The 12,110-nt window shown below is 33.6% G+C and overlaps 1 protein-coding gene across 1 annotated transcript in view; it reads right to left on the minus strand.

The window, feature by feature from the left end:
* LOC104911446 (MAM and LDL-receptor class A domain-containing protein 1-like) overlaps window positions 1–11,069 on the minus strand; it is a 43,647-nt gene extending 32,578 nt beyond the window's left edge. The window contains exons 1-2 of the mRNA XM_010712647.2: window positions 10,737–11,069; window positions 392–520 (exon numbers count right to left, since the gene is read on the minus strand). Coding sequence (XP_010710949.1) covers window positions 392–479 — 88 coding nt within the window. The 5' untranslated portion in view covers window positions 480–520; window positions 10,737–11,069. The remainder of the gene's footprint in view (window positions 1–391; window positions 521–10,736) is intronic.
* Window positions 11,070–12,110: the final 1,041 nt, after the last annotated feature.

The following is a 12,110-nucleotide window of genomic DNA, read 5'->3' on the forward strand; positions in this document are numbered from 1 at the left end:
CAGAATCTGTTATTGTACATTATTTTGTTTATTTGTATATTTTTATTCAATATTGACAGCTCAAAATGCTTTCAGTTCAATAAATTAGTTTGTGTTCAGAGATAATTTAAATTGTAATCTAGTGATTTTATTTCTTAAATATAACTGTTCATTTTTTTTTATTTCTAGATAAACTTTGTAATGAGCAGGCTATACTTTTGTGCCTAAACCACACTTCTTGTGAGTAAGTGTCTAGGAGGATCTGAAAATGTCAGACCTTCTGTGCTGGAGGAGTAGGCAACTTGCTTGTAATTATCCTCTGAACAGTTGCATGAATCCACTTGAATTATGCTAGAAATTAGAAGTTATAATTTTAACTGGAGGTAGCATTAACACACAACGAGATACTTACTGCAGTCAACCTCATCTGATAGGTCTTCACAGTCTGGTTTATAGTCACAGACAAGTTGAGATTCTATGCAATCCTCATTCAAACACATAAAATCTGTGAAGGCAGGGCATTCCCTGGGATTCTCTCCAGCTGAAACCAACAGGACATTTATATCAATGTTATAATTAAATCATGTATGCTGTGTATTAAATCAAGTATGATCTTTTTTAATTTTTATCTATTACACATTGTGACTTTAGTGCTTTACTGCTTCCAACAGAAGTTATTTGGTCCCACTCTTTTAATGGTGCATCATGCATGCCCAGACTACAGTCTTGGTCTGTCCCAGAGCTTGCAGGAAGAATGTTTTGCCTGGAAAGAAATTCACATCAGCGTGAACATGACTGTTTCTCTCCATGTTTGTTGTGTATGTTCCTTAAAATAGAATCCATGAGATGTTAAAAAGCAGGTAAGTTATCCATTAACGATTTAACCTAACTTTTAGAAAATCACAAAAACCCTAAATAATTGAGACTGATAGAGACCACTTCAGATATCTAGGTCATACCCCTGCTTGAGTAGATTAGCTAGAGTAGGTTGTAGAGTAGGTTCAATTGACTTTTGAATATCTCTATGGATGGAAACTCCACAACCTCTCTAGGCAAACTGTGCCTGTGTTTGAACATCCTCATAGTAAGAAAGTGTTTTCTTGTATTCAGATGGAATTTCTGGGTTTTTAATCCATGCCCATTGCCTCATGTCCTGTCAATGGGAGCTGCTGAAAAGAATTCAGCTCCCTTTCTTCCATTCCTTTCCATAAACTGGAAATAATAGATCAGAAAACCAATTTACTTCCTTAAGTCACTGTAACTTAAATTGCTTAACAATATACATTTTGTAAAGATAGAACCATTGGGGCACAATAATTTTTCACATTTTATTTACTGCATGTGACATAAGTACATTATCACCACGTAGAAAAGATATTGAAAATCCATGGATTCTTACTGACTGCATTCTTTACCTTACCTGCTTTTACCTTTAATCAAGCAGCAAGACAATGTAGTGTTGCCCTATCATTTATTTTTAGCACATAATATTAGTTAGTGCAGTTTTTTTTACAATGAACTTTACAGGCCTGCAAGCGTACCAGAATCTAGCATTTAAGACAATTCATTTCTTAGCTTACCCTAAAATAAAAGATGTAATCCATTTATAGTTCTAATGAAAATTGTATCCCTACTAGTGAAAATGACGAAGTCCAAACGCAGAATCACATGTCTGTTACTTTTATCTTTCTGCAGTAAGACCTTATTCCCATATCATTTTCAGGAATACCATGATAGATACTCTGACAGAGACTTTGACAGAGATAAAAATAAAATCTCTGGTATGAATTAACATACCAGCATCTGCTCAACATCTTCAAACGAAATAAATAATCTAAATTCTGTTCAACAATTCCTGCTGTGGTATTAAAAGTCACCTTCCCCGAGTACATAATCATTCTATCCTAAATTCCTACACTAGATAAAAACTAAATCAAAACAATAAATACTGTCTTTTGAACAACAAAAAAACTTTAACATCAAGAAGTAACCAAACAGAAGTTTGTGGGGAATTCTCTAGACTCACAGGACACGCTAGAGACATAACAGCACACCAATGTGGTTAAAAACTATTAGTCTGAGGGTATATCATAGCATCTGACGTATGCAATTAATCTCCCATCTCTCTCAATTTGGCCTTATGGTGGCACCAGAGAAAGTGCAACGCACCTTTCCTATGTTATATCTGGGTTGGAAATAATTAGATGCTATACAAAAACATACAAAAAACAAAAACAAAGCAAAACAAAACAAAACCTCATACAGCAAATAATTTGAAATTACTCATAAATTAAAAATTAATTATTATTATTGTGGCATAGAAAAACAGTAATATCTATTTATTTTATTTTCTATTGAAACTGAACATTTACTCAAAACTTGAATATCACAAGAAACTAACACTGGACAGATTTTAGATAAGTAGGAACTACTAACTGCATGTTATGCTAATCCCTAAGCCAAATGAAATGGAAGTAATTGAAAAACAAAATACATACAACAGGATATCATTTTTCAATGTGGTAAAATGTGGAATGATGCAGAAAAAGAGCCCTAGTCTTTTAAGTAGCTTTTAGGAGACTAATGGAATTGGCTTGGCTTGTAGATAACTAAATCCTACAAAAGAAGCGTGACATGCATTTATGTGCAGCCACATTTTTTCCTAAATATTTTGTTTAATATAGCCAAATTCTCAATGTACCAGCAAAGACAAAAGTGTCCCTCCTAAGAATATATGTGTGTTTGTATATATATAGAAAAAAAGCAACATGGACATGAACAAACACACGCATACCACATTTTAACTCTTATCTGGATTCATGGCAAGGTATATATTTACATTTCTCCATTTTTTATCTTTAAATTATCTGTGAAAGACTAGCTCACGAATTACTCTGGAAGTGTGCAGGCATGACAAGATTCAAGATAGTTGATAAATACATCCATGTCAACTCAGAAACTTTTCTTCCATTACCAGGAAGAAGATTACATACTAAAGAACACTTGAAAATGGACTTCTTTTCTTTGTATTTGCTAGTAGAGGACAGAGAATACAACACTCTTCTTTTACAAAGTTGTGTCAGATTTATAACATTTCTCTTCCCTCTTTCATAATATCTGAAAAAAATGTTGCTGAAAATATTACTCAGTGAACATTACTCTTCAAGTTTCACCCTTCTCTTAAATTAAAATGTATGAATTATAAGCTCCTAGAAGGATTAATTAGACCAGCAACTCAACTATATTCAGTACTATGAAGTTCAGCATTTATGATACACAATTTTCATCAGGCTTGTCATTTGCTTAACCCAACTGTTCAATACGCTTTTCTACATGACTTTTTATATAACATTAAAGCTCCATTAGCAAACTCATCAATAATGCTTCTGTCTATGAATGACCTTGGCAATCTTCTGCAGGGAAAAGTAGAAGAAAAGTTCCTACTGATGCAAGCTAAATATAGTTTCAAAGAAGGTTCTATTGGAATTCAAAAAACCATTGGGAATTCTACTTAACGTATTTTTCATTGAAAAAGCCTGATTTCATTTGAAGATATGCATTGTTTCCGACATAAATAGCTGATCTAACATATTATATTAACTCCAGAGAGAGAATTTTGCCTGCAAATACAAAATTCTGTTCAGTCGTTTTCCTAAAGATGCTCAAGGTAAGTAGGAGTTTGGTGACTAAGGTCACCAAATAACTGGAAGAATAAAAATGCATCCATAGTTCTGCAAATATAGAACTGACTCTGGTTTAAGCAATAGAACAGATTAAACATAAATAAGTATTTTCAATTTCTAATACTGACATAATGGAGCATAAGAACACACACCAAACAAGGACAAGATTTTGTAGTACTGCATCCAGATGAGTCCTCAGTACAGGACAGATTGTACCTTTTGGAGGTCTCCAGAGGAGGGCCACAGAAATGATCCCAGGGATGGAACACCTCCACTATGAGGACAGGCTGAGAGAGCTGGGGCTGTACAGCCTGGAGAAGGGAGACCTAAAAGTGGCCTTTCAGTATCTACAGGGGGGCTGTAAGAAAGAAGGGAAAGACTCTTTAGCAGGGTCTGTTGCAATAGGACAGGAGGAAACCTTTTCAAACTAAAAGAGGGGAGATTCACACAGGATTTAAGAAAAAAGTATGGGTTGTATGTCACTGAAATAGATTGCCCACAGAAGTGATGGATGCCCTGTTCTTGGAAACACAAGGTCAGGACGGGGCTGTGAGCACTTGTATGCGTCCCTGTTCATCGCATAGATGACCTTTAAATGTCTCTTCCAACTCAAAAGATTCTATGATTTTATATTTGTTTAAAAGTGAATTATAGGCTTTTCTGCAGGCTGTATCAGAAAGATAAGGAGCTCATTCACACTGTGTACTGATGTAGAAAGCTGACATATTTTGCTTAATTCTAAAGAAGACATTAAGGAAAGCACTCAGAATTGAGGAATTGAGAATTTCTTTATTCCAGGTTTTATCCTTTAGCCTGCTGATTTTACTATGGAGCAAACAGGGCAAAAAATCAAATGATCCTTTTGCAAAAAACTCAGCTTCACAATAATTATGAACATGTTCAATCACAGGATAAGAAGTCCTGAAACTGTTCAGAAATGTGGTTTATCCCTCTTGGTCCTTTCTCTCCTCCCTGCATCACCCTGCCCTGATTCTAGTGCAGAGAACACTCAAAAAGTTCCTTTCAATGTTACATCTCAAAAAGTTCATCTGAAAAAAAATCCAGCTGTCACTATCATGTATATTTTTCTAGTCTTATAAAGCCTTCTCTTTTGGCCCAATAGTAGAGATGTTTTGATTTCCAACCTTGTGCAATATTTCTCTTCTTTCCTTTAATCTATTCAAATAAGGCTCTCAGATTCATTCTCTGAATCCAGGTAATATGATATTAGAATGACCTTATGGTTGTTCATACGCATATTTCTAGAAAATCTTTATAACCAACACCACTTAGGTGAATGTCTTTAGCATCATATGACATTGAATAAATTCTGAGGAACATCCATGTCGTTTTATAATTGTTTTTTTTTACTGAGTACTGTGCACAGTTGTTACACTCTATTGCTCAGAGGCAAAAGAAAGGAACAGTCTTTCAAGAAAATGTTCTTTCATTTTTTTGTGTTACTATACCAACTTAGTAGATGTTTTCCTTTGAAGAACAGGGTTCTGAGAAGGTACACACCACTAAATTCACATGTTGGAAAGAGATATTGAGAAGGCTTCCTCATTCTCCTCATTATGGGCTGCTCCCCTACGTATCTCTGAACAGCCCTTGTAACCTGGGCTTGGGTAGCCTGTATTTCCTCCACATTTCTCCTAACATGGAGTCCTTTCTGGGAAATAAGAATTTTACCATAATTATCAGCAGGTTTACAAAGAAGTTTTAGCAGATGATACAACTCTTGTATTCCACATCTGAATATCTTGACGATTAAGGATTTATCAAAAAAGGTGAAAAATGTCATAAAGCATAAAAACAGTCTCAATAGAGAAAAAAACATTGATCAAAACTGGACATACAATCTGGCTGAATACAAATATGTATCTTGAGAGAATGAGTTAGCTCCAGCTGCTTTCCCTATCAGAATTCCCTTTGTTCTTACTTCAGGGCAAAGTTTGAACTGAATATTTCTGATTTAGAAATTTGAACTTTTCCCAAGTGTTTGAGCAGAAAAAACTAAATGCTTCACTAAATGTAGATCTTTGCATCGTACATACTTGAGAATTCAAAGAAAACACTGGCTTACATTAAAAGTAAAAAGTTGGCCTATGCACTCAAACTCTGGGATGTTTCAGTCATTTTCTCTCTGATCTGCAAAGCAACGATGGAATCCTAATGAGATAGGATTTCTCCACTGAGACTTTCAAAGCTTCTTGTTTATGGGAGTAAGGAAGCAAAGTTCTTCAAAGGATTGTTGTAACTTCACCTATGGTCTCTGCCATAAGCAGGAGGTGAGGAGGAATACAAATATACAAGAGAAAAGGGAAAGACAAGTTTACCACCAGGCAAAGTATGCTTTGTTACATTTTAAAGAAAATTCCCATTCTGCTCAACTTGTTAAATCTGTTTCTTAATAAGAAAGCCATGGCATTTTGATTTTGTTTTCTTTAAAAAAGAAAAGAAAAAAGAATGTATTTTTAATACTAATTATGATTTAATATCTGCTTTATTTTGCTTTAACCAAGAGAGAAAATCTTGTAAAGTGTGATTCCATTCAGGCTGCTCACTGAGATCAGTGAAGACATTTTTGTTTCTTCTGAATTTAGAGTTATTTCTACACTAATTTTACTTACTTTTCCTTCTTTGTTTTTCAAGTGGTCCCTGTAATACTAAAATAACTAGATGTGGAATGGATGAGTAAGGTATATATCCATTCTTATATTCTGTGTTGCGTATCTGAACTATACTTTTTAAAATAATAATGGATGTATAAAATCCAGACTAACAGCAACAGCATGTCTGATGAGTTGAATGCTTGATTTCCTGTTTTATGATAGTAAGTCATCAGTGGGAAGAGCAAATCAATAATGTTTAAAGTGATCTTTAAGGTAATCATGAAGATCACAGTTTATTTCCAACATAAGTTTTAGAAGTTGTCACAGGTATCAGAAGATTCAAAACCAAAATTATCAGTGAGGGTTATTCTGTAGAACACTCAGAACATTAAGAGATATTCTGTCTTTTTTTTTTTTAAACACAAAAAAATTACTGTTTTCTTAGTCTGCAAATAACTAATCATGTTCAGTCAATTATTAAAAAGCATAGAGATGATGACACTGAGCTTTAAAGATGTAAAAGGAATTACTGTTCCAGAACTTGCAAAAAAAAAAAACCACAAGTATATTTTAATCTTAATTAATAAATAAATCATTATATTAGTATTAACAATAGCATTTCTCTGGTTGTGACATGATTCCTCTACTACATTTCACTATTTTTCTATAAAAACTGCCAAGTAAAAAGATATCAGATTTGGAACTTAAATTATTTTTTTTATCAAAACATAGCTTACTCTTTCATAGTCAACTGATAAGACTCTTCTATGCAGTGCTTCAGTCTCAGGACAATATTTCCAAGACATGTCACATTTCCAGCAAATCTAGTTACTTCTTGACCTTGTTTTCTATAGAAATCAGAGAGAACTGAGAGAAATACACCTTGCTGGAGAGGGTCCTGCAGCTCAGATCATAAGAAAGTTATCTGTATTATTCTGCTAGTAAAGAAGCTTTTAACTAATTAACTTTAAAAGGGAAATAAAATGAAGTTTCTCCTTTATCAGTTGAAAATGCTCGTGCATCGTGAGTCATATACCATACTGTACACTTATGTAAGTAGAATGCAAAGAAGTCTGCAGAGCTAACCCACCTCCTTGCAGATTCCTTTATGAGATGTACAGCTTTCCATAACACTGTATGAAAGCAAGCTGAAGGCAAACATGCACAGCAAATTGAGCCTTTGGATTTATTAAACACTGCTATAACTATTATAAGTATTACCATACTCCGTAAAGCAGGTCTTGTATTCATACATCCTTCTCCACTAAAGTACTTTATTTCTGCAAGGAGGAAGTTATTTTTTTGTGTTGACTATAAAATGTGAACCAGGAATACACTTTGGCAGCCTGCAAGAAGTAAAACGCTATCCCCAAATATTCAGAGCTTCAGAACTGCTCTGAAAGTCTTCCCCACCACAAGCTGCATTCTGGGAAGCAGATAAACATTCATCTTTCTTTTCCCGTGCACTTTAGGCTTTCTCATTTCCATTTCTTGCTATTTTATTTTTTTTTTCAAATCTGTTATCCATGCTTTTTTTAAAATTATATATTTTTTCTTCTCTGCATGGTCTACTCCTCTGTTTATGTAATTACTGTGGCTAGGATATCTATAAGAATGTAGGAGATTTTTGCTTGACCTAAAAAGTCTCAGTGGAAAATACAGATGTGGCCCTGCCCATTGCTGGGTCAGAAATGCTGAGTTACAAACATGATACATGAACAAGCACTGTAAATCAAGTCCTTTAGTTGAGAATCAGCCTGTTCTCCTCTCTTAGGGCTTTGCCATAGATTGTGCATGCTATCTTTTAGCATTATTACAACCATTGCAATAAAAAAGTGAGCTCTGTTCTGCAAAAAACCCCAACAATTTAGACATGACATGTACACTCTAGCTTGGGTCCAATGGGAAATTTTCAAGAAAATGACAACATATACATAGTGTGCTCTTTACCTTCTTACAGAGGTAAAGAATCAGTAACAACAACAGTGAAAAAGATTGGGTCAGGCTCCTTCATGTGATCATGATAAGAGGAAAGTCAGTGTGCCAAAATGAGAAAATTAAGCAAAAGGATCTCATCTTCTGGAGTAAAAGGCAAAAAAAAAAGAAAAAAAAAAAAACCTACATGAGCTGATGTGAAAGGGACTAAAAGCAACGCAATGTTTCCTTCTTGACATTGATGTGAATCTTAATTACACTGCAGATACTGTAGAGACAGGAAATTCACAGGGGGTGGGTTTCTTCTTTGCTTGCTTGTTTTGTTTTCAGACACATACACATATGCAAGAACATGGAGTTCAAAAGCAAATATCTGACAGAGTTCTGATTCTGCTGAAGAGCAAAACATAAGCATAAAAATAATCCAATAGGAATGCACCTAAATTTTAATGAAAACCATACATTATGTGGCATATGCTGCTGAAGTTAAGTGAGCATTTCCTATCATATAAAGGCTGTATTTTATTGCAATATAAAAACATACAACAAGCAAGCGACAAATCTATGAAGGATTAATGTTCTTGGATTCTGACTTTACTAAACCAATCTTTAGAAAAATGTTTTTGTATTACAATTTGAATTCCAACCATGCATTTTAAACTCATATGAGAAAGGCTTCTTTTGAATCATCCACCTTCATAAACGTTAATTTTCTGCAAAATACATGATACTATTACTAACCAAAAGCTATAAGTATGTAAAAATAATCATAGCACAAAGTGCAACTGCTTTTTTAACAGCTTCTTGCTGTAAAACAAACCATTACATATTGTAAAAACTGAAGTTACTTTCTCAACTGGTTCTCTGGCAGGGTATATTAATGCAGCACTGGTTATAATACACGATTAAAATTCAGACTTATAGTGCCACAGATTAAAGCTAATGTAAATTTCAGCAATCTTAACTGTTTGAGAGCATTAAGATCCTTTATATTACATCTTTCCAACTCCCTGTTCAAACCATGTTCTTCAGCTCAATGACAACTTTGTGGAATATTTCCACTAACGCTCATGTAACAACTACATTATCGTAAAATACATGTAATTAAGATGAAGCAGAAGTATTTTTATGTTTTACAAAAGAATATGAACTTAAATGGGATCTTAATTTATGAATCTAATGGGAAGTTTTCTTCTTCCTTCAAAAATAAATTCTGCTATGTTTATTTGTTGAATATATTCATGAAAATGACTTTGAAATGTCTAAGTTGTTACAGCCTCTACATGGGATAGAATCCCTGGAATGGAGTTTAACTAGATCCCACTTTATGAAATAATATGTCTGAACATAGTTTGTCAACAAACTGCAAGAGAGAAAAACATCTTCTCATCATTCGTGAGTTACAGACAAATGCTGATCTCCCATCTTCTGCTAGGGCAGCCTTAACCATTTCCTTATGTCCTTTGGAGAATGATTACATGCCCAGCAGTGGAGGCAATGTGACATTTTGAAAAAGCACAACAGAATCATAAAATTCATAGGCCTAAATGTGCTTTTAAGGGTAAATCGGTCTTAGAATTTTCAGTTTAGCTTTGTAGCAGAACCAAAGTTATTTCCAATATCCATGTTTTGGTTTACAGCACAACAGGTTCCAAATGGATAAATTGCATATATTTTTCAGATAAAATTAGATAGAAATATGGTCTTTAGAATTGCACATCTATTCTCCAACCACACTATTATCATCCAGACCATGGCAGAAAATTCAGTTAGCCTAAATAACATCCCCCAAACTCATTTAATATTGATATGTGATCTTAGCAATTATTTTCTTACTCAACCAATCTGCTTTTATTGTCACACTTTTTTCTACCAGGGACAGAGAACACATTCTTCCTTAATGGCAGCCGAAATCCAAACAGCTTTTATTTTTTTCTTATTTATTTATTAACATGTTAAATGCAAACTGTGACTCTACTTTAGACTACGTCCACAAGGAGACAAATTAACTAGGATGAATACCTTGTGAGTTACAGGTTTTGTTTATTTTGATGGTCCTAACATTTGAACTTCAGTAAGAAAAGGAATACTGACAGTGGCTTATTTACAGTTTCAACTTATTTTTATGCTAGAAGATTTTCCAATAAAATATGGAGATCACAAGTCTCAATTAATGTAATCTGACATTTCTATGACACTATTATGTACAAAAAACAGACACTCAACAGCTTAGCAATCAATTAAACTGAACAAAAGTACTTAAAACCAAATAAAGAAACATAAATTCAGATATTTACTGAATTTATCTGCAAAAATTTAGTGGGAGAACTTTGTACTAATGCAAGACTTTCTATATGAATAGAATACTATTAAAGTTATAAAAGTGAAAACAATGTATTTCTGACTGATTTATTTAAAGAGGCACTACAAGAAAATCAGTAAAACCATTAGGTATTTAAAAACAAGAAAGAACATCTTTCACCTCCTTTTAGCATTTCTCTAGAAGTTTCCATCTTGAACTTACCTGTAGAGCAGTTGTTGAACTCTATGTCATCTAGTGCTGCTCCTCCTCCTAGGTCTCTGGTACGAATACCTTCAAAGATAACTTCAAAATTTCTCAGTTTCCCCAAGTGTAACTCAACTTTGCTCCAGTCATCACTAACACTTCCTGAATCACTCCATATTTTGACAATTCCATCGTCAGTCTGAAGTTTGAATACAGTATAAACAGAAAGATAAGTATGGATTATCAAATACAAAAATTTGTACAAAAATAGAGAAAAGACTGGAACATGCTTTTCAGCTTTGCCAAGAAATGGTAAGTGTACTTTGCTGGGATAGTTGGAAGAAAATAAACAAAATCAGATGATTACTGCAAAAATCAGATAAACATCAATAAGAGATCAAGTCTCAGTACAGAAATTGCTATGTGCATGATGGAATTCCAAAACAGTTCAGTTTTGGCATTTAGTGAAAGTCTTTCTGTTTAGAATACATTACTGGATGTAAGGTTACTTTTTCCTTTTTGATTTTTTTTTTTTTATTTATTAGAGTATCAGATAAGAAGAAAAGTTTAATGATTGAGATAATGTTTGTTCAAGGGAGGAAACAAATATAAAATATTCATGTTTAGTATAGTTTATCTGAAGTTAAAATAAGAAGCATTTTGACTTTCAAGTATGTTAATATATTTAAGAGCTTTTTCTTAAATATTCAATCATATTACCTAATGGGCAAGTCAGCAGCAAACAACACGCTAATGAAGACTCTAAGAAAGCAGTACATGAATAAGCAATATCTTAGGAAAACAGTTAAAACAGTTGAAATAACCAGAGAAGCAAAACCTTATATTTCTTTATACATAGTGAAATTATTTGATCAAATTTATGTTAGCAAGATTGTCTTATACATCTTTATGATGAGAAAATGAAGTTGGTTGTTTCTGTTACTGCATGTTGAATAAGAAAGTGCAGTTATATATGCACAAAAATACTATACTAGCTGTTTCTGAATCAGAGAATTCACGTAATAGTTGATATTCTTTGAAGTCTTCAGATCCACCATGAAACAGTATTACTGAGGTATGGCTTAACAATGCTGTTTTGGAAAATTTTCATTAAAAAAAGTATCTATTTATTTAAGAAAAAAGTATTTTTTATTGTTCATTATATAGCTAACTTAAAAACATAAGAGTCTCCATAACTATGTGAAGTCCACGGATACTCAGCTGATCAGATCCACTGGTGTTGTACTAGTAGCAATAGCAAGTATCTCTTTGTAACTCATGAGGAGAGTTCGCACAAGCAAGTAAGGAGGCAATTTTAGGTATTGCTCCTTCAGTGATGTCTCGCTGGTTTAAAGTCAATGACACATTCAAAGAGAAAATAACATAATAGGT

This window comes from Meleagris gallopavo, chromosome 6 (genome assembly GCF_000146605.3).
Source record: "Meleagris gallopavo isolate NT-WF06-2002-E0010 breed Aviagen turkey brand Nicholas breeding stock chromosome 6, Turkey_5.1, whole genome shotgun sequence".
In the NCBI taxonomy this organism is placed as follows: domain Eukaryota; kingdom Metazoa; phylum Chordata; class Aves; order Galliformes; family Phasianidae; genus Meleagris; species Meleagris gallopavo.